A 27,944-nucleotide genomic window follows, 5' to 3' on the forward strand; every position below is an offset into this window, starting at 1 on the left:
ACATTTCAGAACTTGGTCCATTTTATTAGCAAATATACTGTTGTGGACAGCCAGGACACTTTTATATTGTGGAAGGACTTGGGGGGACACCATTATCTCCCCTGGGGTGTTAGTGGGCTGCCCCCTGATTTGCTGTGGCACCACAGATTCCTGCAGGGCACGCTGGGTGTTGGAGTTCACTGCAGCCCTGTTGGGTTCTGTGGGTGCCACCGGGGGGCTGCTTAAGCTGCAGAACCCAACTTTGATCTTTCACCACACCTGGGAGTCATCCCAGATCTGCTTAACAAACCACCGGGAGCACTCCAAGGAGCCACTACTCTGGGAGTGAGAGAGACCAAGCTTGCTGGAGGAGGAGTGGAGGACGAGAGGGAGAAAGAGAGAGCCAAGGAGAAGATGGAAGAGTGCTGTATAGTGGGTTTAGTTGTGCTTTATGGTACTGTGCTTCTGTGGGGTATGACAGGGAAGCGTTTCCCCACTTAATACACGTGTGTTGTGTGCTGAACTTGTGCCTGGTGTCTGTCTGTGTTGGGTTTGGGCTGCTGGTGTACCCCGTGCAGGCCAAAATACACAAAACCTTCATAGTGGGGTTCGGGTGGCAGTCAATCATTGCCAGATGTTGTACCGGTCAGTCGTGATGAAGAAAGATCCAAGCCGTAAGGCAAAGCTCTCGATTTGTCAGTTGTTCTATGTTTTTGCCCTCACTTAAGGTCATGAGCTTTCGGTCGGGACTGAAAAAACTGCAGATACAAGCAGGTCCACCACAGGGTGTCTGGGCTAAGCCTCCAAGATACAGCAGGATGAGCAGCACAGACCTTCAGGGGCAGCTCAAAGTGGAGCTGCTGTTCCTCCCTACCAAAAGGAGCCACTTGAGGTCTCCAGGAATCTGATTAGGAGACACCCTGGACGCCTCCATGGAGATGTGGACACATTGGATAGATCTGTCGGCTCTCTTGGGAACACCTCAGTATCTCCTTGTGGAGCTGGAAGGGGACATCTGGGCATCTTTACTTAGACTGCTGCAGAAAATGGTGCGGTGGGGGAGGTGATGAATGGATGGCTCCTAACTCACATTACAGAAAATGAATTTGTTTGTGCTCAATCCAATGTCACAATAAATGTGTTTGTTTTTATGCAGCTAGAAAAAGCTGTGGCGAAGGAACTGGAGTGGATCGTTACTGCCGAACAAAAAGTGGAGCTGAGCAGCGTAACCCTGGACTCCTGTGGGATTTCTTCACAACTTCATGACCAGAAGGTATGACATGTCATGCCTGTTCTCTCATTGTTTGATGTGTGTCATCATGAAGTGCGAGGTTCATTCCATACGCATTATGGCCATAAATAAACACAGCTGAATCCTCCCAAGCCATCTGACAGGGAGAAGGAAAGAAAGAAGTGGGGGACGACTTAGGCTGGTGAGATAAAAGTCCTGCTGATGGTCAGTATACGGCCAGGGGCCACCTCTCTGGGAACGTATCCACGTTTGGCAAATGACTGTTCTTATTGATTTTAAAATTTATAAAGCATGATCTGACTTTTCATTCTTTTTTAAATACATTTCCCTTGTTTTCAAAAAAATAATTCTAAATATGCTACAGGCAGGGGCAGGTTTTCATTCTAACCCTTTCCTTAATTAGTGACCTGTTTTTGCTAATTAACTTCTTTTCCTTTCATTTTAATGGACTTGTTGGATTTGCTCCCCTGACTGTCTTCACTGTTCCTCTGATTTGCTTAATTTCTTTCCTTAAATGGCACCCAAGCAGAAATGAAATGTGAAGAGAGTGAGCCATCAGAAGACCACCTAAGTCAGGGCCTTAAACTCCAGCCAGTTGCTTAATTAGACGCCGAGTCTTGTCGTTAATTAAACTCGTTCTTTAATTCCGTAGCTTGTTGCTGCTCTCGGGGTGCAATAGCAGCATTTCTGAAATTGCTGATTTTCTCTTTTCTAAGAGCTCTGTGAAAATGTTTTGAGGACCGGAGCAGATCAACATTCCTGAGACCTTCACCTTTCTTTATTTTCAGATATTGTATGATGGACATCAGTGTGCTGGTCCTGTTTTGGCTCCAGTGGTGTGCAAGTTCACACCTCACAAGAACTTGCTCAAAGTTCATTTCACACAGATTAAAATGAATACATTCACGTTTATAGTTCACCATTTCAATTTTGAACTAGTTCATGTTCAGTTCATTTTGTATTTTTTAAGGAGTGAGAATAAATGCCCCATGAGTTTACTTTTTTTCAGTTTTGCATGCCTTATATTAGGCTATTACAGTGTTCTTGAATAAAATGCAATAAGTATGAAGACTTTTGTATTTAAATACACTTTGAGTTATACCGAGCAACAAACACGTATAACCATATATGCTAATATCCTCCCGGTCAAAAAAGAAATTAAATAGTTGCAAGTATACCTATAAATTACCGCTGTATTTCCAACCATGTGACACAAATGGTGACTGCGGAACCAGCGTGTAGATGAAGTAACTTATTACACTGCCGGTCAAAATTCATGTTACATATTGCATGTCTTCTACTTCTTCTTTCGGCTGCTCCCGTTAGGGGTTGCCACAGCGGATCATCTTCTTCCATATCTTTCTGTCCTTCACCCATCACCTGCATGTCCTCGTCACACCCAATGCATCTTTAACTCTGCTACCTCCAGCTGTCTTCTGCTTTCTGGTCAGTGCCACCGTCTCCAGCCCATATAACATAGCTGGTCTCACTACCGTCCTGTAGACCTTCCCTTTCACTCTTGCTGATACCTGTCTGTCACAAATCACTCCTGACACTCTTCTCCACCCATTCCACCCTGCCTGCACTCTCTTTTTCACTTCTCTTCCACAATCCCCATTACTCTGTACTGTTGATCCCAAGTATTTAAACTCATCCACCTTTGCCAACTCTACTCCCTGCATCCTCACCATTCCTCTGACCTCCCTCTCCTTTACATGTCTAACAGGGAAAAATATAAAGTGGCCTCACAAAGTACAACATTTTCCTAAAAGTGAAAGAGGAGCTTCACCGCATGCTCGTGTCAGCAGGGGTGCAGCTTAAGCACAAGCAGGCAGACACAGATGGTGCCGATTTGATTTTACGTTATTTTGTTCCAAGTACAAATAAATGGCAAACAAATCGTACAAAATAAATATTTGTAAAAATCAACCATTTGTGCTTATCTGAATACCGTATTCGTATTTGGCTCCAGCCCTACATTACAGGGTAGGGCAAAACGTTTAATATGGACCTAAACCAGATCGAGAATGTCACCTAAAACTGAACTAAGCTCACGTTCAACTTCTTCACTTGCAAATATATGTTACGTTAAGTTCACCGTGCTAAAAAGAATGAGCTTGTCGAATGAACGCGCTCTTTTAAACTTGTTCATGCACAACACTGTTTAGCTCATTTTGTATCTCGTTATTGTTTGACAGCTAATTAAGGAAAAAGAAACAATTAAGGGGTCGAAGTCTTCAAGAACAAGTCAATTAAAATGAATTCAAGAGAAAGTTCATTAACAGCAAAAACAGGTCAGTTTTTGAAAACCTGCAGCCACTGCGGCCCTCCAAGACTTGAGTTGAGGACCCCTGCTTTAGAGGTCAAGGGGCATTGTGGTCACATTTGTTTAACATCGTTATTTTTACCGTCAATCATGTTTTTCTGTGACACCATTTTGAATCAGTTCCTTGATGCTCGCTTGCCATTGTTGGGCAGGACAGCCAGCAGAGCCCACCACATAACATCATTACAGGCCGAAATAAAATGTCAGCATCACGCACTTCTTAGCTTGTCCAAGTTTGTGGATTCAGCCTAAAAAGTCATCCGGTGGTAAAACTAATCCTGTCTATTGGGGCTTAAGTGGAATACTTTTAATGTCTTTATTTTCTGTACGTGGCACCCCATCATCAGGACGCCAGTCCTGGTTGCCAGGACTGTGGTCACAAAGGGCACAGAATTGGGCATCCATTGCATAAGGGAGTTAAGAGGTTGTCTCTGGCCGCTATTCCAAAAATTTGGGATATCTTTGCAGTTGAGTTTACTAAATGTTTTATTTATTGACATCCCAATATCAAAATCCTTGCTCTGATTCCTGACTCCTGAATTATTGTGTTTCTGTTTTCTGATCTGCCGAAGGGTCAGCCTGACTTGCTGTTTTCTTCCCGGCCGTTTTCTTTGACTACTGGATATCTCCTGGTCCTTTTCATTTTTCCTTACTATCCCTTGCCAGTCAACATTGTCAACTTTCACAAAATTTTGTATTGACATTCTTGTTCATGCAATTGAAAACTTCACACGCGAGTTACAGGAATTTCACTGCTGAGGCATAGCAGTAGGGTCGCCACAAAAACCATAAATCCTTCAGAACGGCTGAGTGGATGTTGACGACTCTGTGCAGGTATACTGCAGCCAACCCGACGTAACATACCGAGTGGATGAAGGTAAAAAAATGACATCTTTAATAGGAGCTCAGCAGAGGGGGCAACACAAAAACTGCTAGCTTTGCCATCTTAGACGGCGTATCAACGATTCAGTTATTCAGCAAGCCATCCACTTTATTAATGTGGGGTTCAACTTCTATTTATAAAACCACAGTAAGTACAAAGAAGTAGCGTTCATGGTACCAACCCGGCAAGGAGCTACCATAACGGTGGAGTTTAATCAGACAGAAAAAGAACAAATTCACGAGGCACGAGAGCAGAGACTTTGAGAAAGGTGATGGAGATGACGGAGGGGACAGCATTAAAAAAGCACAGCAGTATTTGCTATCTCACCTTAACCAGTATATACAAATATTTGTTATACTGTACATATACTGTAGCGGGGTGAAATGATGATGCAGGACAATAGCAGGCTGCTTAGGATGCCAACTGGGCAAGGAAAAAAAAACGTTTAATTATATCAAATAAAAGGAACGAAACTTTATTCTTTATCGATTACTAGCTGTCCCCAGCGGCTCTGCCCACATAGTAGTGAAACAGGACAAACTTTAAAATTCAATAAAAAATTTTTAAAAAAATTTAATAATTCATATTGAAAAGAATTTATATTGATAGCTTTCATATCCGACAGCCTCTTGATATACAACATTTTTAGTTTTATCATCAGGGTCGAGAATGTAGCTGTGATCTCTTTGTCAAAAATGTAAAAAGTTGGCAAGGTATCTCTGGCCAAGCGGACGGTAGGTACGCTCCGACGTCAAACGTTGGCACTGTGTCTGATTGTGTTCAGCTCTGACCAAAGAGCGTCCACCGCGTGGGGAGAAGAACAAGTGGCCGTGATATCTCTGCCCTCTAAAACACATGTAGCTCTGATCTCTTGCTCAAAACGTTACTCCTTGACAATCTGTACATGATGATAATGTCTGCTGAACAAACAGGTATCGCTAGCTAAGTGGAGGCAATACGTGGCGAGAGGTAGGGCGATTCAAATGGAGCCTGGCGCGTGAGTGAGGAGGGCCCTGCTCGGCTTCCTACTCCTGAGGTCCTGCCTCCCCCTCCTCTGGGCCGCAGCCTCTGTCTCTATGATTAACATGAATAAATCGGCACCGCAGTAATACTTAGCATGATGAGAAAAGTCGCAAAATCAACCGGAATGTTCAAGCAAATTATAGAAAAAAACCCGCTCTAAATCCGTTAAGCAGTTCTGTCGTTCGCTAGCTAAGCAGAAGTAAGGTAGTCCCCGAGGCTGGCATGCGAGTAAGGAGAACCCCCCCTCGGCCCGCTGCAAGTCTCTCTTGGATTTGCACAAATAAATTGGTACCACAAGCAAACTCTGATACTTGGCGCAATGAGAGAAGTCGCAAAAATCAACCGGAGTGTTCAAGCAAATTATAGAAATAAAACCCGTTCTAAATCCGTTAAGCAGTTCTCTCATGAACAGCAGAACGACAGACAGACGCTGGATTTTATACATAGAGAGAGTGAGGTAAGTCATTTCAATCAGATGTTCTTTTTAGAAGGTCATTTCTAGCTCGGACGAGCACAGAAGCCTTGTCACTATCAAAGTGAGAGACAAGCAGCAGACCGAGAGGGGCGCGGTCTCTCATGTCACTGCCCTCAAGGGGCGGTTCCTCTTTCATGTCACTGCCCTCAAGGGGCGGTTCCAGTTTCTCAAGGCTGTGAGGGAAGACAGAGACAAGACTGTCAGTGGCAGCGCCCCCTCTTGTCCCAGGGTGGTATTACTTACTTTAGGTGCGCGCATACGTGACAATACAACCAGTCAGTCCGTATCGCCATCCGCACCTAAGCTGAGAGCAGCGACTGAAACAACGCGAGTGACAAATGGAAGACGTCTGAACACGACTTGTGTGCAGGCCTGCTGGGCTCACGGTTAGTGATGGGGTGAGTGATCTCTAAGGACACTGGGGTTTGCCAGGGTGTGCAGTCATGATGCATCCTGGGCACCTATCATTGGGGGTACTGCCAGGGCACACTGGAGGGATTACCGCCCTGGGGATATTTAGATATTCTCTAAGAGTAGTGACAGGTGAAACAGAACACAGTTCACAAAATTGTCCCCCAAAATGACTTTTGCATGCAATTTTACAATATTGAAATGTGAAAAGCAAGGAATACTGTGGGTTACCCTGCAGATAATAAAGACGAGGGCATTTATTTTTGCCTTTTTTTTTTCTTTATTTAGAATCTGGCAGTGGAAATCCTTCAGCACAGATACAATGTGGAAAAGATGTTGAAAATCGCAGAAATTTTAATGAGCTACGGAGGGGAAGAAGATCTGCAACACTTACAGGTAAGGCTTGAGCCGCAGGTTGGCTTGATTGACAAGCAACTAACAGAAAAAGCCAGCGATGCCACAGACCATAAACTTGAAATTGTGTTGTAAAGTTGAAGGAAAGCTGCCGAGGTTCTGCACATACCACACATTCACAAAGCCTCCAGACCCCTTCAATATCTCACAGTTTGTTATGTTGCAGCCTTATGCTAAATTCACATCAAGCAACACTCACAATGACAAAGCCAAATCACGAATCTGGACATTTTGACAAGTTTATGAAAACTAAAAAAACTGACATATAACATGGACTCAAGAGTTCAGACCCTGCACTGTGGCACTTGACATTCGGCCCAGGGTCATCCATTTCGACTGATCATCGCTGAGATGTTTCTACACCTCTTTTGGGGTCCACTGGTGGTCAATCCAATTGATTGGCCTGATTAGGAAAAGCAGACACACACGCAGCAGTCTGTAGAAGGTCTTACAAAAACCAAGCCATGAGGTCAAAGGAATTGCCAGCCGTGCTCAGACACAGGATTGTGCCAAGGTGGTAAACTGAAGAAGGCTACAAAAAATCTCTGCACCATTGAGGGTTCCTCAAAGCACAGTGGCCTATGTGATTCTTAAATGGAGGAAGTTTAAATCAGGCGTAACTCCTCTAAGAGCTGACCAAGAAACTCTGGCTGAGCTCTGGAGAACTTGTATGGAAATGTGAGAAACTGCCAGAAGGACAACCACCACCTGGGCTTTACGATAGAGTGAGACTGGACAGAAGACCCTCCTCAGTAAAAAAAAAAAAACAAAAAAACATGGAGGGCCAATTGGAATTTGCAGAAAGGCATTTAAAGGATTCTCAGGATGTGAGAAACGAGACTCTCTTTGCTCTGCTGAAGAAAAATATTAACATCAGATCTGGAGGACACCAGGCAGTGCTCATCACCAGCGCACTGCAATTCCAAAGGAGAAGCACTGTGTGGGGGGTGAGGGGGGCTGAGAGAACAGACAGACCTGAGGGGACACTGAATGGAGCAAAGTACAGAGATACCCTTAATGAAAACCTGCTACAAAGTGCTCTGGACCACAAACTGGGGTGAAGGTTCAGCTTCCAACGGGACTAGGACTGTAAACACTGTGGACGCTGAAGTCGGAAAAACAACGGGAGTCCAAAAACACCAATTTAAATTAAAAAGCAATTTCTTTTATTCTTGGTGAGAGTGAGGCCACCTGCCTGCCAGCTCAAGTTGGTACTGACAGGTCAGATCAGACAACCTGTCCAAAGAAGGGAGTTAGCTCAGTTTTATACCAGTTTGTTTACTAAACAAAAAGAGGAAGCATGGCAGTTCACTTTGAGGTCATGCAGAGACACATTAAATCATTACGTACACAAGTACACGGTAGTCTTCAAGACAGTTTACAGAGACAGCACTTTGCATAACACGTACTTCCCTAGTCTTCTGCACCATCAAGGTTACAACACTTCAACGGCTATGTGGCAGTTACAATTTAAGAATCTTATTATAGCTTACATTTCGCACATAATGATCATCACACATAATAATTGGTTATACAATATCAAAAGCTACCTTAAAAGTTAGTTTAGTAGATTTGTCTTACAGGAATACACTCTTACAGCTTAGTGTCTGTATTAGAGTACATTTGTTCAGTCAGCTTAGCACATCCTTATTTATTAATACATAAGTGTCACGCTTCTTATAGTTCTCTTAGCACCAAACTTTATTATTTGGAAAGACTGAAGCACCTTAATTCTGAATATTTCTTCCTCAACACAAAGCAAAGACAACACAGGAGGGGCTTAGGGACAACTCTGGGAATGTCCTTCAGTGGCTCAGTCAGAGCCCAGAGTTGAACATCTCTGGAGAGACCTGGAAATTATCATCCGTCCTCGGACCCCACCCAACCTTAGCAGAGCTTGAGATGAACCTGCAGAGAAGACCCCCACTTCCAGGTGTGTGACGCTCGTCACATCAAACCCAGGAAGACTCCTGACTGCTAAAGGGGCTTCAACTAAAAACTGAGGAGAGGGTCTGAATGCCCGTGTCAATGGCATGTTTCACTTTTTATTTTAATTAATTTCCAAAATGTCTATTATTATGTTTTTGCTTTGTCATCCTTGAGAATTGAGTGTGACTTGCTGTGGGAAAAATCGGGAGGGCGCTCCCCTCAACGTTCTCGAATGCTGAGAGAGAGGAAAAGGTCATCAGAAGCACATCCAGTTGTGCAATATTTCTCAAATATCATATCTCTTTGTTTCTCACCGTAACTAATTGATAGTATCGATACACAATCATTTATCTCCATTTATAATCAAACTTTATATTACAGGGATATTTAGATAGATAGATAGATAGATAGATAGATAGATAGATAGATAGATAGATAGATAGATAGATAGATAGATAGATAGATAGATACTTTATTAATCCCAATGGGAAATTCACATTCTTCAGCAGCAGCATACTGATACAATAAATAATATTAAATTAAAGAATGATAATAATACAGGTGAAAAAAACAGACAATAACTATGTATAATGTTAAATATTAACGTTTACCCCCCCTGGTGGAATTAAAGAGTCGCATAGTTTGGGGGAGGAACGATCTCTTCAATCTGTCTGTGGAGCAGGACAGTGACAGCAGTCTGTCGCTGAAGCTGCTCTTCTGTCTGGAGATGATACTATTAAGTGGATGCAGTGGATTCTCCATAATTGATAGGAGCCTTCTGAGCGCCCTTCGCTCTGCAACAGATGTTAAACTGTCCAGCTCCATGCCAACAATAGAGCCTGCCTTCCTCACCAGTTTGTCCAGGCGTGAGGCGTCTTTCCTCTTAATGCTGCCTCCCCAGCACACCACTGCGTAGAAGAGGGCGCTCGCCACAACTGTTTGATAGAACATCTGCAGCATCTTATTGCAGATGTTGAAGGAAGCCAGCCTTCTAAGGAAGTATAACCGGCTTTGTCCTTTCTTGCACAGCGCATCAGTATTGGCAGTCCAGTCTAATTTATCATCCAGCTGCACTCCCAGATATTTATAGGTCTGCACCATCTGCACACAGTCACCTTTGATGATCACTGGGTCTATGAGGGGTCTGGGCCTCCTAAAATCCACCACCAGCTCCTTGGTTTTGCTGGTGTTCAGGTGCAGGTGGTTTGAGTCGGACCATTTAACAAAGTCATTGATTAGGTCCCTATCAATTTACGCACTTAGGGAGGTTGGAAACGGTGGTGGAATTTTTTCCTGATTATATATGCATTACCTCAATTACATGTAAAGTAAAAAGAGTTATAGTCACCGAAAAACATTGAAAAAGTGTTCGAATTACAGTATATAATATTTGTTGCAATAAATTGCTTTAGGTAAAACTGCAGTTAGCTACATTTAATCATGATAATGATGGTGTAAATAAAAAAAATATCATAAAAGTAAATGGAAACTAACTAGGAACATGACGGGAACATAGCAACTTATTGTTCCCATTACATCTTTATATTTACATGGCATGTTCAATGTTTGCACCTTATTGTTAAACTGATGACGTATAAGCTTAAATAAAATGAATAATAGTTATTGAAAGAATAGTCGTAAATATCGTGTAAACATTTAGATTTCCATGATACAAAAAATTCAAATGGTTCTTTAAACAAAATACTACTTCCGGCTGATTTATTTTTCTCAAATTTCATCTGTGTTTGCTTTTTATCATTATAAATATCTATAAAAAATTTGAATCATCTATCTGTAATTATAATCATAGTTTACTTGAAAATTCACAAAAGTATTCAGTTAAAGCCCCACTTCCGGTTTGCGTGATTTTGCTCAAATTTCATATCTACTTATTTTTTGTCATTTCTAATCTTAATTTATAATTCACCAGTCTCCTCACTCACTCACTCACTCACTCACGTCCGTCCAAAGCCGAATGCGCAGGCGGCGGATTTACGGCCGCGAAAATTCAAAGAGAAAGGCGACTTCGATTAAAGCTCTAGAGGCCTGAAAGGCGATTTCGACTACAGCTCGAAGCCTAATTACGCATTCATTCAATACGCCTATATCAGGTTTGTGGTGTTTATACTTATTAATATTCCATATTGTACTGGAACATTCATCATTCAATATTATACTATAGGCCTGGAAAATTCATCAACTAACCGTACAAGCCTGTACAGTAATGAGTAAAGCGGACTACAATTATTATAAAACAACTTCGTCGTTACTTATCATTTGTTCTTCATACACTGCTGACACAAACTCGTGCCCGTTTCATCTTACGTTGTCGAAACGGGCTCTTTGTCTAGTATTCACATAAAATTGGAATCATATATCTTTATTTATAGCCACACAGATCTGAAATGTGTTGAGGTAAAGTACCACATACGGATGCTGGAAGTGGCCCAAAAGTTGACAGGATTCCTTACTTTTGATATAAAGCAGGTATACAAAGTCTCAATGACTGAGGTCAAAGCATTGGAGTTATCGTGTTCACACACACACACACACACGCACACACACACACACACAGACAGACACAGACAGACAGACAATTTCAAAAGTGGCATTTTCAGACTCGGGAAGGTCTAAAACGTCAAGATTCATCAAATTCTCAAGGTTCCATTTTTTTCACAATTCCTATACTCCCTCTACTATGTACACAAGAAAGTAAAAAATGAATTTAAATGTAAAATAACAAAATGTAAAAATGTGAAGGGCTCTGAATACTGTCTAAGTCCACCATTAAATATTAGATGATTTCTGTCGCTCTGGCCGTTACGTTTTCTTAGGCGTGTTCATCATTACTGCTTGCGATGTGCCGTCTGTTGGAATGCATGTGGTAATAAAATGCAGTGCATTTCTCATTCTAACAGATGGTGCATCACAAACATTAGTAGTGATATTAATAACTCAAATATCATATAATTGAGGCAACTGACACTATAACCTATTAAAGTAAAATTTAAATTAAAAAAATATAGGAAATAAAAAATTGATAAGAAGGAGTGCTAACATTCAACTCCACTAAACATTCTGGTGATCTGCACTAACTACTTTAGCAAAATAAAACTAAAAATAAACTGGATAAATAACAGCTATAAAGAGAGCACCCTGGCCCCCTAAGTGCCGAGTCTGAGACCCCCAGGGTCAGACCGTCAGCTCCTTCTTCTTTGTGACAGTCAATGGGTTCCAATGAAATTAGCACTTCCTCTATCAGCCTTTTTTATTTCCAATTAAAAGTTTCCTTCATTAGGTTACGGTGTGGGTTGTACGCGCCATCTGTTGGAATGAAAACTGCAATGCATTTTTATTTGTGAAAATGACAAACTCGTTGGACTAGATGTGTCGAGAGTGACAGTGTAGGTGTCGTGGACTGCAGTGCTGAATTATTGTAAACTTCAAACACAAAGGCCACCATTTATCATTGAGTGGCACTGCTGTTGTTTTGTGTTTTCTGTTTATTTAAATGGAGTTATATATTTGAATACATTTATATTTATCTTTGTACAGTATTGTGACAATACTACTATTACTATTTACTACGTATGAAGGTGGATCCCTAGAAATGTGAGCTAACATTTAAAGTCAAAAAAGAAACTACTAATTGGAGTGAAAATATCTACATCTGAATGGACCCAAAACGACTCACCGGTGTACTTGTATTATTAATCTGCAATATGGATTAAGTGTGTTTGGTGATTGTATGCTATGTTATATTACTTTGTTATGTTAATAGAACACATTGATACAAATAACATTAGAGCTCTTAGCTTTCCTGCCCTAAATACAAGAGCTCTTCTAAACTATTTATTAAATAAACACATTACTCATTACTTTCAGAAACAGACGTGTTTGTTTCTACAATGTGAATGGCCATATGAGTGCCCATTCAAGTCTAATTTGCTGCTTTAACACACAGGCGTGTTTTCTTTGTAGACAGTGACTGACTCCTGGCCCTCTGCTGGTCCTTTCTGCTCACATCCGTGTAGCCCACAGAAGTTTACGTTTCCATGGTTACCGATGACTTGCACGTCCTGAGCGGATTTCTTCCTGAGCTTCTCAGTGTGCAGCACCTCTTCTTCCCACGAATTGTCTCACAATGCTTTTGTTTCTCTTTCTCTCCCTCTGAAGTCCCAGTTGGATTCTTTGCGAGACAGATGCCAGTCTGTATCCCAGAAAAACTCCTGTGCCACCCTGCAGTTGGAGCATGCTCAGTCCCTGCTGTCCCAGTTCTCAGAGGCCCATAGCGAGGTGTCGCCATGGCTACAGGAAACCCAGGCGCTTATTGGTCAGCTGTCTTTGCACACCATTAGTTACGAGGCATTCAGAGAACAACAGGAGCTGCTACAGGTAAATGTGATATCTGCTTTTGTGTGCTCATTAAATGACTTCAGGGCCAAGTGAAAATCGCTTTATGGTTTCTAATGCCTGAGGGGATTTGGATAACACCACATTCAACCAACCTCAGCTGCAAAGGGGGTCAGCCCCACAATGTAAGTCTGAATAGTTTTGAACACAATTGTACCTTAACTGTTTGCATTTCACAAGTAAACAAGGACATTACACAGTCCGGCCATCCATCTACTGAATCACTTTGGGCAGGGTGTGGGGGCTGTCCAGGAGCAGTGGGCACAACCTGGGGTGGCATCAGTCCGTCAAGACTCACACACCTGCACTCATTTAAACTACATCAGTCGCCAACTTATCTAAGCTGCATTGCATGATCTTGTGATATGAAATGAAAACTGGACCACCCTTAAAATACCACAGATGGCAAATAGATAGTGAAGAGGGTAGGATACAAACCTAACATCCTGGAGCAGTGAGGCGGCGGTGCCCACCACTGTGCTGCCCCAGGCCATTTCCTTTTTGTATGTGATAGCCAGATAGATTTGAATGGCACTATATAACAGATAGATAGATAGATAGATAGATAGATAGATAGATAGATAGATAGATAGATAGATAGATAGATAGATATGTAAGGCACTATATAATAGATAGATAGATAGATAGATAGATAGATAGATAGATAGATAGATAGATAGATAGATAGATAGATAGATATGTAAGGCACTATATAATAGATAGATAGATATGTAAGGCACTATCTATCTATCTATCTATCTAATTATATAGTGCCTTTCAAATCTATCTATCTATCTATTCTATAGTGCCTTACATATCTATCTATCTATTATATAGTGCCTTACATATCTATCTATCTATCTATCTATCTATCTATCTATTGTATAGTGCCTTACATATCTATCTATTATATAGTGCCTTACATATCTATCTATCTATCTATCTATCTATCTATCTATCTATCTATCTTATAGTGCCTTACATATCTATCTATCTATCTATCTATTATATAGTGCCTTACATATCTATCTATCTATCTATCTTATAGTGCCTTACATATCTATCTATCTATCTATCTATCTATCTATCTATCTATCTATCTATCTATCTATCTATCTTATAGTGCCTTACATATCTATCTATCTATCTATCTATTATATAGTGCCTTACATATCTATCTATCTATCTATCTTATAGTGCCTTACATATCTATCTATCTATCTATCTATCTATCTATTATATAGTGCCTTTCACATATTCTGTCTATTTATCTATTATATAGTGCCTTTCAAATCTATCTATCTATCTATCTATCTATCTATCTATCTATCTATCTATCTATCTATCTATCTATCTATCTGTCTGTCTGTCTGTCTGTCTATCTATCTATCTATTATATAGTGCCTTTCAAATCTATCTATTATATAGTGCCTTACATATCTATCTATTATATAGTGCCTTTCACATATTCTGTCTATTTATCTATTATATAGTGCCTTTCAAATCTATCTATCTATCTATCTATCTATCTATCTATCTATCTATCTATCTATCTATTATATAGTGCCTTTCAAATCTATCTATCTATCTATTATATAGTGCCTTACATATCTATCTATCTATCTATCTATCTATCTATCTATCTATCTATCTATCTATCTATCTATCTATCTTATAGTGCCTTACATATCTATCTATCTATCTATCTATCTATCTATCTATCTATCTATCTATCTATCTATCTATCTATCTATCTATCTATTAGATAGAAAGAAAGAGACATAGTTAGTTAGTTAGTTACTTTCCATACCAGTTAATATTACTGCAGAAAGCAGACGATGCCCTAATGGCCTTGGTGACCCTACACTCGTATTCATAGAAAGTGTGAGGATGGCTGGCGGTAGCCCAGCGGTGTAGCAGTTAGAGCTGTGGCCTCACATCAACGACCGCACTGTTCATTCCGTGTTTCCTAAACTGAGGCTAAAGATGTGCTGTTGTATCAAATGTTAGCTCAGGACTGTATCCCAATCGGTGTTTATGTGTGAAGGACTGTATCCCAAGCAGGTCTTGTCCATGATGTGCAGGTATTGTTGCCAGTCCAGACTGTAAATAGGAAATAAATGGAGTTGGTCTGAAAGTGAATGGATGTGCTGACCAAAGTTGGGATTCTGGGAGGACCAAAAGAGTGGGTATCAAAGAACACGGGAACATTCTATTGTGTGCAATGTATGAATTGAATTCAAATGAAGGAAAGAGTGTAATTGTATTACATCACTCAGTCTTTTGAACTGCCTCCTTCTCCACCACAGTATGCTGTATGTCCTTGAAGGCCACACAATTTAAAAAGCCCTAAATAACCCATCATCTTCCACACAGGAGCTGCGGGAATCAATTGCCGAACACAAGCCCCTGATCACACGACTGAAGATGGTGAGCGGCCGCCTAGTAGACCTGAACCACACTCAGGGAGTGGAATTTCAAGACAGAAGTGCCGCTGCAGAAGAGCTGTACACCACCATCAAAGACAAAGCGCGCCAGGCAGCCTGTGTGCTGGAGGAGGCCTTACCGCGGTACATGCAGGTACGAAGTCGTAGCCTTAAACTTTATTCACGTGATGACAGTCCCTGTGAATGGCAGTTCAGCTTTGTTTCCCCGTTTCTACTTTTGGAGCCCGGGTGGGTGAGGTAACTCGTTCGGTGTAACGCTGTGGGCCACTGCTGAGGACTAACCTGAATGAACTACGTGGTTTACACTGAGGACACGGCGACAGGCTTCAGTTAGCCGTCATTTTACTTGTGAGTAATTCACAAATCACAGTTACTTCCATATTTTTATAGTTGGAACAACGGCAGATAAGGAGGAGAGAGACAGTGGTAGGAGTTGCTCTGCCAGCCTCATGGCTTCCCGTTGTACGTTTTATCCCTAACATTGCTGCACTGCCTACATAAAAAACTACAGCCAGTGGGATTTAATGAGCCCTTGTCAAAGTCGCTCCGATCCTTATGCTTGCCCATTTTTCCTGCTTCCAGCCCATTCCCTTCAAGAACTGCCTGCCCACTTGCTGCCCAGTATATCCTACCCCTTGACAGGTGCCGTTGTAAAGAGATACTCAATGCCACTGACTTGGCCTGGCAGTGGTTTTGAACGTTGGGGCTGACCGGTGTGTTTCTCAACAGCTGACAGAAAGAATGACACTGCTGTCCGAAAGCCTGGAGCGGCTGAAGAACAGGCTGCAGAATCCTGCTCCGATACGAGGGGAAACAGCACGGATCCAGGAGCAGCTTCAGGACAACAAGCACGCCCTGGCAGAGCTGGCGAAGCTGCAGGTGGGCCTCAACACCATCCAGACTCAGGGGGCTGAACTGATCAGTAATGCCCTGGCCTCAGGAGACAGCTCAACGGGCACAGGTAAGTCCGTCCACACGCTTCGCACAGAGGGCACTCAGCTCTGCCAGTGCTGATTGGCTCCTAGTTTTGGGGGCTGTAGTTACTCTCTAGTGTAGTATGTGGTTCTGGCTGCAGAGAACTTGGTCTTGTTAATTTACTCGCCCATTGCCCGGCTGCACTCGGGTCCCAATCCGGGTGGTTTGTGGTGTGGTGGGTGCGACAACGCGCTGTCATCAGTGTAGGCTCCTAGCCCCCCTCTCTGTCTCGAGTAAGGCCTCCGGGTGCCACCGTCTGTCTTAACTGCAGCGAATGAATGAATTTAAATGATGTTTAACACAACTCTGTGAAATAACAAAATGTAAAAAATATGAAGGACTCTGAATACTGTCTAAGTCCACCATTAAATATTAGATGATTTCTGTCCCTCTGGCCGTTACGTTTTCTTAGGCGTGTTCATCATTACTGCTTGCGATGTGCCATCTGTTGGAATGCATATAGTAATAAAATGCATTGCATTTCTCATTCTAACAAATGGTGCATCACAAACATTAGTAGTGATGTTAATAACCGAAATATCATATAATTGAGGCAACTGACACTTTAACTTATTAAAGTAAAATTTAAATTTAAAAAATATAGGAAATAAACACAAATGATAGAGGGAGTGCTAACATTCAACTCCACTAAACGTTCTGGCAATCTGCACTCAGTAATGTAGCAAAATAAAACTAAAAATAAACTGGATAAATAACAGATTCCATTAACAGCTATAAAGAGAGCATCCTGGCCTCCCAAGAGCCGAGTCTGAGATCCCCAGGGTCAGACCGTCAGCTCCTTCTTCTTTGTGACAGTCGATGGGTTCCAATGAAATTAGCACTTATGAGCTTAAGAGAAGCAAAGGATCTTAGCAGAACATCGAACGTTACACACTAAGCGCTGCCACGTTCTAATAGGACCTTTTAGGAACAAGCGAGCTACCTACATCACCGCCATTGTATATTGTGACGCCCAAGGGCACTGTGGCAAAGGCGCTATATAGATAGATAGATAGATAGATAGATAGATAGATAGATAGATAGATAGATAGATAGATAGATAGATAGATAGATAGATAGATAGATAGATAGATAGATAGATAGATACTTTATTAATCCCAAGGGGAAATTCACATACTCCAGCAGCACCTTACTGATACAAAAAACAATATTAAATTAAAGATTGATAATAATGCAGGTAAAAACAGACAATAACTTTGTATAATGTTACTGTTTACCCTCCCAGGTGGAATTGAAGAGTCGTATAGTGTAGGGGAGGAACAATCTCCTCAGTCTGTCAGTGGAGCAGGACGGTGACAGCAGTCTGTCGCTGAAGCTGCTCTTCTGTCTGGAGATGATCCTGTTTAGTGGATGCAGTGGATTCTCCATAATTGATAGGAGCCTGTTGAGCGCCCGTCACTCTGCCACAGATGTCAGAGTGTCCAGCTCCATGCCAACAATAGAGCCTGCCTTCCTCACCAGTTTGTCCATGCGTGAGGCGTCTTTCTTCTTCATGCTGCCTCCCCAGCACACCACCGCATAGAAGAGGGCGCTCGCCACAACCGTCTGATAGAACATCTGAAGCATCTTATTGCAGATGTTGAAGGACGCCAGCCTTCTAAGGAAGTATAGTCGGCCCTGTCCTTTCTTGCACAGAGCATCAGTAGTGGCAGTCCAGTCCAGTTTATCATCCAGCTGCACTCTCAGGTATTTATAGGTCTGCATCATCTGCACACAGTCACCTCTGATGAGGTCCATGAGGGGTCTGGGCCTCCTAAAATCCACCACCAGCTCCTTGGTTTTGCTGGTGTTCAGGTGTAGGTGGTTTGAGTCGCACCATTTAACAAAGTCCTTGATTAGGTCCCTATACTCTTCCTCCTGCCCACACCTGATGCAGCCCACGATAGAAGTGTCATCAGCGAACTTTTGCACGTGGCAGGACTCCGAGTTGTATTGGAAGTCCGATGTATATAGTCTGAACAGGACCGGGAAAGTACAGTCCCCTGTGGCGCTCCTGTGTTGCTGACCACAATGTCAGACCTGCAGTTCACAAGACGCACATACTGAGGTCTCTCTGTAAGATAGTCCACGATCCATGCCACCAGGTATGAATCTACTCCCATCTCTGTCAGCTTGTCCCTAAGGAGCAAAGGTATATAGGCGTCAACCCGACATAGACTGACAATGGAGGCACGTAAAAATGAAACAAAAAGATTTATTTTCTTCAGCTGGGGGCCATGTCTTCCCCGTGTCCCTCAGCCCTAACACAGTCCCAAAACACACAAAAGCACAAAACAAAACCCCACCACAAAACCCTCTTCTTTCTCTTCCACTCCTCCAAGGCAGCTTCGTCGTCCTCCTCCTCCTGACTCTGGAGCCTCAAGTGGTGGCCCCTTTTATAGACCACCCTGAAGTGCTCCAGGTGCTTGATTGCCGAGTTCCGGCTGCACTTCCGGGTGTGGTGAATACGCTGCCCATAAGGGCTCAGGAGTCCCAGCTGCAGCACCCCCAGGCGGCGCCTGAAGGACCCAACAGGGCTGCACCAAACTCCAATTCCCATGGAGCCCTGCGGGAAACCGAGGCACCGCTCCAACCCAGGGGGGGTTGCCATCTGGCATCCAGGGGGAGGTACTGCAAAGTCCATGGCTGCTCCCCCTGAACATATAGCGAAGGAGCATCCCGGCCATCCGCCACAGCACATACAGCCACCCTAACCCGACACAGACAGGCAGGGCACGGGTTTGTCACACAGCACACGGTTTATTTAAGTGTGGCGGCACTTTTTCTTCGCTCCTCACACAAGGGAAAGCACCAAAGTACAAATATGCAGCCCAGCCCAGACGCCTTTCCTTCTTCTGCTTCTTCTCTTCGTCCTTCCACCTCCACTCCTCCCCAGGCAAGCTTCGTCCACCTCCTCCCGACTCTCTGGCTATCTCTGAACGGAGTGAGGCAGCTCCTTTTATTCAGGTCCCGGGTAGCTCATCAATATTACCTGGAATCACCACCAGGGGTGCTGAAAGTCCACTGTAGGGCACTGCAGCTCCCCCTGGTGGCCCCTACAGAACCCAACTCCAGATCCCAGCATGCCCTGCGGGAATCTGTGGTAACACAGCCACCCAAGAATGCTACCCTCTAGTGTCCCAGGGGAGGTATTGCCTCACAGATGCTCTCTCCTTCCGTTCCGTTGGTGTCCTGGCCAGGTAATGGCTGTGGCCACCCGTCACAATATTTACTACTTTAATGTATACGGTACTTCCAGAAATAGTGTATAATTATTATGATTATGATTAAGGTTCCCACAAATATATTTCATAGACACTGACATCCCAAACATGTGCACCCACAATGAAACCTATGGCCTCTCCCAGGTACACCTGGCTTCAACACAGGCCTACAAACGCTATGACAGCTGGCTTATTCACTTGGTTAGAACCTGCTTTTGTGCCCATAAGGAGTTTTGCCCACCTGTAATCATGCTGACATTGGTGGGCTTCAAAATTACTTGATGTGATCCTCCTCTCCAAATGTGTGTCAAGGGTCTCTTCCTATTTTACTGAATCTCGTGATTTTTTCATAGCCATCCAAGACCAAGTGTCCCGATTAGCTCAGCAGTGGCAAGAAGTTGAGGAGCAGGCCCAAGAGAGAGAGAAGTGGCTGTTGAACCTCCTGAGCCTGGCCGGCAAGTTCTGGAATGACTTGGCAGAAGTGGGCAGCACTCTGAGCGACACGCAGCAGATGATGATGGAGCTGAACGACAACAAGTCTGAGGTGGCCTCCATACAGCAACATCTGGGCACGATGCAGGTGGGGGTCCGGTCTGCTGCTTAAACAAACTCAGAGAAACGCATCAGCGTATAAGAAATGCCAACATATTTGTAATAATTTCATGTCAAAGTGAAAAGAGATCTCTGCAAAGTGGACATTAAAGACATTAATGTCTTTGTCTGTTGAAAAGCGTTAACCAACCATAATAATAAAACCTGACGTCTGCCAAATACATTTATAGACAGTGCAGACAGAGAATTAAGGATTTGGTTGGACTTTTTCTACGCTGCGCCCAGCTTTGGATTGTCTGTCAAAGTCAGCTGTGAGCAGAGACAGAATGAGTCGCAGTAGTCAGAGGCCACGACAGACTTCCCGTTCATTCCTAAGAGTCTGTGAAGTTTAAACACCCATCAGTGGCACAAATCCCACTCTACACTTGACCCGCGGTTGGCTACAAAACCTGCAATCTGGGCTGGTGACTTGAAGGTTGACAGTTTGAATCCCGGCAGTGACAGCAGGAATGCTACTCTGTTGGGCCCTTGAGTAAGGTCCTTGAGTAACGCCAATAACTGACCCTGCGCTCTGCCCCTAAAACTCTGAGTAAGTTGGGGTATGTGAAAAAGAGAATTTCCAGTTAGAGATTAATACAATATACCAAAAAAGAAAGAAAAACCTGAGTAGGCAGACAGAGTCATAAAAGGGGAAGGGAACAACTCCAAGAAACGCCACAGAAGGCTGAATGTGTTCAGAGCAACGCTGTCAAGCCACCTCTCTGGACCTCATCTAAGGAGCTACACTCACTTTCATGTTTAGCAAAGCTGCTTGGTTTGGCAGGTCTACCTAAGCATAAGGCTTGTCAAACAGCTTTCTTTGATAAAAATCCACTTAACTGCGATCTGCAAGACACGTCGTTATTAAGAATATACGACGACATCCAGCTGAACACGTCCTAGACCAGGATGGTGTTACCACGTTCAGCCCTGTAGGCCATTAGAGGGTCCACCCACACGTAAAGCCCTGCCCACTCAGGCCATTAGAGGGTCCACCCACACGTAAAGCCCTGCCCCCTCAGGCCATTAGAGGTTCCACCCACACGTAAAGCCCTGCCCACTCAGGCCATTAGAGGGTCCACCCACAAGTAAAACCTGCCCACTCAGGCCATTAGGCGGTCCACCCACACGTAAAGCCCTGCCCACTCAGGCCATTAGAGGGTCCACCCACACGTAAAGCCCTGCCCACTCAGGCCATTAGAGAGTCCACCCACACGTAAATCCCTGCCCACTCAGGCCATTAGAGGGTCCACCCACAAGTAAAACCTGCCCACTCAGGCCATTAGGGGGTCCACCCACACGTAAAGCCCTGCCCACTCAGGCCATTAGGCGGTCCACCCACAAGTAAAGCCCTGCCCACTCAGGCCATTAGAGGGTCCACCCAAGCATAAAGCCCTGCCCACTCAGGCCATTAGGGGGTCCACCCACACGTAAAGCCCTGCCCACTCAGGCCATTAGGGGGTCCACCCAAGTGTAAAGCCCTACCCACTCAGGCCATTAGAGGGTCCACCCACACGTAAAGCCCTGCCCCCTCAGGCCATTAGAGGTTCCACCCACACGTAAAGCCCTGCCCACTCAGGCCATTGGAGGGTCCACCCACACGTAAATCCCTGCCCACTCAGGCCATTAGAGGGTCCACCCACATGTAAATCCCTGCCCACTCAGGCCATTAGGGGGTCCACCCAAGTGTAAAGCCCTACCCACTCAGGCCATTAGAGGGTCCACCCACACGTAAAGCCCTGCCCCCTCAGGCCATTAGAGGTTCCACCCACACGTAAAGCCCTGCCCACTCAGGCCATTAGAGGGTCCACCCAAGCATAAAGCCCTGCCCACTCAGGCCATTAGGGGGTCCACCCACACGTAAAGCCCTGCCCACTCAGGCCATTAGGGGGTCCACCCAAGTGTAAAGCCCTACCCACTCAGGCCATTAGAGGGTCCACCCACACGTAAAGCCCTGCCCCCTCAGGCCATTAGAGGTTCCACCCACACGTAAAGCCCTGCCCACTCAGGCCATTGGAGGGTCCACCCACACGTAAATCCCTGCCCACTCAGGCCATTAGAGAGTCCACCCACATGTAAATCCCTGCCCACTCAGGCCATTAGAGGGTCCACCCACACGTAAATCCCTGCCCACTCAGGCCATTAGAGGGTCCACCCACACGTAAAGCCCTGCCCACTCAGGCCATTAGAGGGTCCACCCACAAGTAAACCTGCCCACTCAGGCCATTAGGGGGTCCACCCACACGTAAAGCCCTGCCCACTCAGGCCATTAGAGGGTCCACCCACACGTAAAGCCCTGCCCACTCAGGCCATTAGAGGGTCCACCCACACGTAAAGCCCTGCCCACTCAGGCCATTAGAGGGTCCACCCACACATAAATCCCTGCCCACTCAGGCCATACCAATTTAATCTGAAACTCCATTTAAGTGCATGGCTTTGAACCGCTGGAGAAAAGTCAAAGTCAACACGGGGAGAACAGGCCAACCCAGACAGCAGCCCAACAAGGAATCAAGTGGGTACTGTGGGCTGGCCATTCTGCCGGTACGTCACAACTGAATGGCATTTTCTTGCTCCTTTTCAGACTCTTAGGGAAGACATTGACAGCCTACAAGGTGACCTGGACATGCTGGGGATCTTGGGAGTAGACCTGATGTCTGCTTGTGGAGCTACAGACAAGCCTGATGTGACAAAAAGCTTGGATGAGGTTCGTTTTATTTGTACTTTTTCATTATCTTTCTATTCTGTTTTCAATACATTGATGAACAAGTAAGACATAGAAATGAAACAGTTAGTTAATAGTTAAACTTCATAAACACCATGGTTAGCTTAATGCAAACTATAATTATGACAAGAATGAAATGAATTGTATACTGGGGGCTCTGCCCCCTGATTGCTTTGCTCACCAACCCCCGGGAGCGGGCACTGGGTGTCAGGGCATTGGGGTGCCCGTCTGTTAGAGAAAGTGATTGTATTTAAAGAGATGGCATATAGAGGAGTATGTGCGGCGCAGGAGTCAGTTATTACAGAGAGAAAATCACTTGAGTATTTCACTACAATTGTCTATTTTAAATACCAATGATTAATAAAATGTGTTAAAAAGTAAAATGTAATAAAACATAAAAAATGTAATTATATTAACGCCTCATTAAAAAACAATATTATGAATTACTGTATCCTGTAATTTACATTCTATAAAGGTTGCATTTCTGTTCCTTTATTGTTTGAGATATTTTTCTCTTTCTCGTTTATTGGACAATTCTCTTTGTTCTTCATTTTTATTATTTGCCCCTCTCTTTTGTTCATTTTCTTTTTTCGACATTCTTTATGCCACTGTTTTTCCACCGCGATCTAAAATTCGATGTTCTTGAATACAGTAATCCCTCCTCCAGAACCCCCCGCGAAAGGTGAAAATCCGCGAAGTAAAAACCATATGTTCATATGGTTATTTTTATATATTTTAAGCCCTTATAAACTCTCCCACACTATTATAAACATTTCCTGCACAGTTATACAGCATAAACCCTTTGTATTCTCTTAGATATTAGGTAAGATTCATTGAAATTATGTATGTAAACACACTGTTTATATACAGTAAAACCTAAGTATTATTTTAAAGATATCGAGCGTATCCAATATCACATATGTTACAGCCATTACGACAGGCAGGCCACGAGCAATAAATATGTACAATGCAAGAAAAATTGTATACAGTAAAATGTGTGTACAGTGACACTAAACTATGTACATGTAATAAGTACTGTACGTAGAAAATTAATTATGTGACTCACCAACAATGACACGACGACTTGTCCGATAACGAGGAGTTTAATTTTACTGCACAACAAAGGAGAGCGTTACAGCTCTTCTAAAGGAGCCTCTTCAGGCGACTGTGTAGCTCCGCAGTTGTTCTTCTTCCAGCACTCTTCAATCCAGATCCCTAAAGCAGATTCTATCCGGACTACCGCCTTATTACATCCACTTACAACTCGTTTTGCGCCCTGGTTAAAGGACACTGTGGCCATAGATCTTATATTCTTTTCCTCCTTTTTAAATAAAAAAGAATCGTGGACTCATTGATTCCATAATGGCGTCCTGCAGCGGTGTAGCTGTTCCCTTCCTTCAACATATCCAAAACTTTTACCTTTTCGGAAATCGTTAGCATCTTCCGTTGGCGCTTGGGCACAGCCCCTGAAGCAGTAGCAGGAGCACGTTGATGCTGAATGAGCGAGACGAGACTTCCTGGTTAACGCAGCGGAATTGAATTCTGTGCTCTGTCGCTGAGCCAATCAGCACACAGGAACATAACTGCGTGCTCTGATTGGGTAGCTTCTCAGCCATCCGCCAATAGCATCCCTTGTATGAAATCAACTGGGTAAACCAACTGAGGAAGCATGTATCAGAAGTAAAAAGACCCATTGTCCGCAGAATCCCACGAAGCAGCGAAAAATCCGCGTTATATTTTTAGATATGCTTACATATAAAATCCACGATAGAGTGAAGCCGCGAAAGTCGAAGCGAGGGATTACTGTAGATCGTTTGCTTTTCTGCCTTGCCGTTATAAGCGACTGTGCTGAAGGGCGAGTTAGCAGCACTGAGAGTGTCAGGGGGCAGGACGGTGAAAGGAGGTGCGCAGCAGGAGTTACGATTGGGCGAGCGGCATGGAGGGGCGTGGTCAAGGCTGAATAATGTGGACACAACAGAAAACGTTTTAATACAATAGAGAGATGTTTTCTATTGATCAGCAATGTTAAGGGCAGAAATGTTAGGCAACACGACAAAATCCCCTTCCAGCTATCTTGAAATATGCGTACAGTGTATGAGAAGAGTGGGCCATGCACTGCAAACACTTGAAGTGTTCATTTTACGCCAATCATTTTGCTGTCTATTTTCACCCTGTGGTTCAATCCATCCATCCATCCATCCATTGTCTCCCGCTTATCCGAGGTTGGGTCGCGGGGGCAGCAGCTTGAGCAGAGATGCCCAGACTTCCCTCTCCCCGGCCACTTCTTCTAGCTCTTCCGGGAGAATCCCAAGGCGTTCCCAGGCCAGTCGAGAGACATAGTCCCTCCAGCGTGTCCTGGGTCTTCCCCGGGGCCTCCTCCCGGTTAGACGTGCCCGGAACACCTCACCAGGGAGGCGTCCAGGAGGCATCCTGATCAGATGCCCGAGACACCTCATCTGACTCCTCTCGATGCGGAGGAGCAGCGGCTCTACTCTGAGCCCCTCCCGGATGACTGAGCTTCTCACCCTATCTTTAAGGGAAAGCCCAGACACCCTGCGGAGGAAACTCATTTCAGCCACTTGTATTCGCGATCTCGTTCTTTCGGTCACTACCCATTGTTCATGACCATAGGTGAGGGTAGGAACATAGATCGACTGGTAAATTGAGAGCTTCGCCTTGCGGCTCAGCTCCTTTTTCACCACGACAGACCGATGCAACGCCCCGCATTACTGCGGATGCCGCACCGATCCGCCTGTCGATCTCGCGCTCCATTCTTCCCTCACTCGTGAACAAGACCCCGAGATACTTGAACTCCTCCACTTGGGGCAGGATCTCGCTACCAACCCTGAGAGGGCACTCCACCCTTTTCCGGCTGAGGACCATGGTCTCGGATTTGGAGGTGCTGATTCTCATCCCAGCCGCTTCACACTCGGCTGCGAACCGATCCAGAGAGAGCTGAAGATCACGGCCTGATGAAGCAAACAGGACAACATCATCTGCAAAAAGCAGTGACCCAATCCTGAGCCCACCAAACCGGACCCCCTCAACGCCCTGGCTGCGCCTAGAAATTCTGTCCATAAAAGTTATGAACAGAATCGGTGACAAAGGGCAGCCCTGGCGGAGTCCAACTCTCACTGGAAACGGGTTCGACTTACTGCCGGCAATGCGGACCAAGCTCTGGCACTGATCGTACAGGGACTGAACAGCCCGTATCAGGGGGGCTGGTACCCCATACTCTCGGAGTACCCCCCACAGGATTCCCCGAGGGACACGGTCGAATGCCTTTTCCAAGTCCACAAAACACATATAGACTGGTTGGGCAAACTCCCATGCACCCTCCAGGACCCTGCTAAGGGTATAGAGCTGGTCCACTGTTCCGCGACCAGGACGAAAACCACACTGTTCCTCCTGAATCCGAGGCTCGACTATCCGACGGACCCTCCTCTCCAGAACCCCCGAATAGACTTTTCCAGGGAGGCTGAGGAGTGTGATCCCTCTGTAGTTGGAACACACCCTCCGATCCCCCTTCTTAAAGAGGGGGACCACCACCCCGGTCTGCCAATCCAGAGGCACTGTCCCTGATGTCCATGCGATGTTGCAGAGGCGTGTCAGCCAAGACAGTCCTACAACATCCAGAGCCTTGAGGAACTCCGGGCGTATCTCATCCACCCCCGGGGCCCTGCCACCAAGGAGTTTTTTGACCACCTCGGTGACCTCAGTCCCAGAGATGGGGGAGCCCACCTCTGAGTCCCCAGGCTCTGCTTCCTCATTGGAAGGCATGTTAATGGGATTGAGGAGGTCTTCGAAGTACTCCTCCCACCGACCCACAACGTCCCGAGTCGAGGTCAGCAGCGCACCATCCTCACCATATACAGTGTTGACACTGCACTGCTTCCCCTTCCTGAGACGCCGGATGGTGGACCAGAATCTCCTCGAAGCCGTCCGAAAGTCGTTCTCCATGGCCTCCCCAAACTCCTCCCACGCCCGAGTTTTTGCCTCAGCAACCACCAAAGCCGCATTCCGCTTGGCCTGCCGGTACCTATCAGCTGCCTCCAGGGTCCCACAGGACAAAAGGGTCCTGTAGGACTCCTTCTTCAGCTTGACGGCATCCTTCACCGCCGGTGTCCACCAACGGGTTCGGGGATTGCCGCCACGACAGGCACCGACCACCTTACGGCCACAGCTCCGGTCAGCCGCCTCAACAATAGAGGCACGGAACATGGCCCATTCGGACTCAATGTCCCCCACCTCCCTCGGGACATGGTCGAAGTTCTGCCGGAGGTGGGAGTTGAAGCTACTTCTGACAGGGGGCTCTGCCAGACGTTCCCAGCAGACCCTCACAACACGTTTGGGCCTACCACGCCTGACCGGCATCCTCCCCCACCATCGAAGCCAACTCACCACCAGGTGGTGATCAGTTGACAGCTCCGCCCCTCTCTTCACCCGAGTGTCCAAGACATGTGGCCGCAAGTCCGACGACACGACCACAAAGTCGATCATCGAACTGAGGCCTAGGGTGTCCTGATGCCAAGTGCACATATGAACACCCCTATGCTTGAACATGGTGTTCGTTATGGACAATCCGTGACGAGCACAGAAGTCCAATAATAAAACACCGCTCGGGTTCAGATCGGGGGGGCCATTCCTCTCAATCACGCCCTTCCAGGTCTCACTGTCATTGCCCACGTGAGCATTGAAGTCTCCCAGCAGAACGAGGGAGTCCCCAGAAGGTATGCCCTCTAGCACACCCTCCAGGGACTCCAAAAAGGGTGGGTACTCCGAACTGCTGTTCAGTGCATACGCACAAACAACAGTTAGGACCCGTCCCCCCACCCGAAGGCGAAGGGAGGCTACCCTCTCGTCCACCGGGGTAAACCCCA

General features: G+C 45.0%; 1 protein-coding gene across 2 annotated transcripts in view; it reads left to right on the forward strand.

Annotated features, from left to right (window-relative positions):
• The window catches only part of macf1b (microtubule actin crosslinking factor 1b), a 224,429-nt gene that overhangs the window by 127,789 nt on the left and 68,696 nt on the right, over positions 1–27,944 (forward strand). For both annotated transcript variants that reach the window (XM_051935617.1, XM_051935616.1), the window contains exons 9-15: positions 1,136–1,252; positions 6,638–6,745; positions 12,869–13,087; positions 15,482–15,685; positions 16,282–16,513; positions 20,105–20,331; positions 22,924–23,046. In XM_051935617.1, coding sequence (XP_051791577.1) covers positions 1,136–1,252; positions 6,638–6,745; positions 12,869–13,087; positions 15,482–15,685; positions 16,282–16,513; positions 20,105–20,331; positions 22,924–23,046 — 1,230 coding nt within the window. The remainder of the gene's footprint in view (positions 1–1,135; positions 1,253–6,637; positions 6,746–12,868; positions 13,088–15,481; positions 15,686–16,281; positions 16,514–20,104; positions 20,332–22,923; positions 23,047–27,944) is intronic.

This window comes from Erpetoichthys calabaricus, chromosome 13 (genome assembly GCF_900747795.2).
Source record: "Erpetoichthys calabaricus chromosome 13, fErpCal1.3, whole genome shotgun sequence".
Taxonomy (NCBI): Eukaryota; Metazoa; Chordata; class Cladistia; order Polypteriformes; family Polypteridae; genus Erpetoichthys; species Erpetoichthys calabaricus.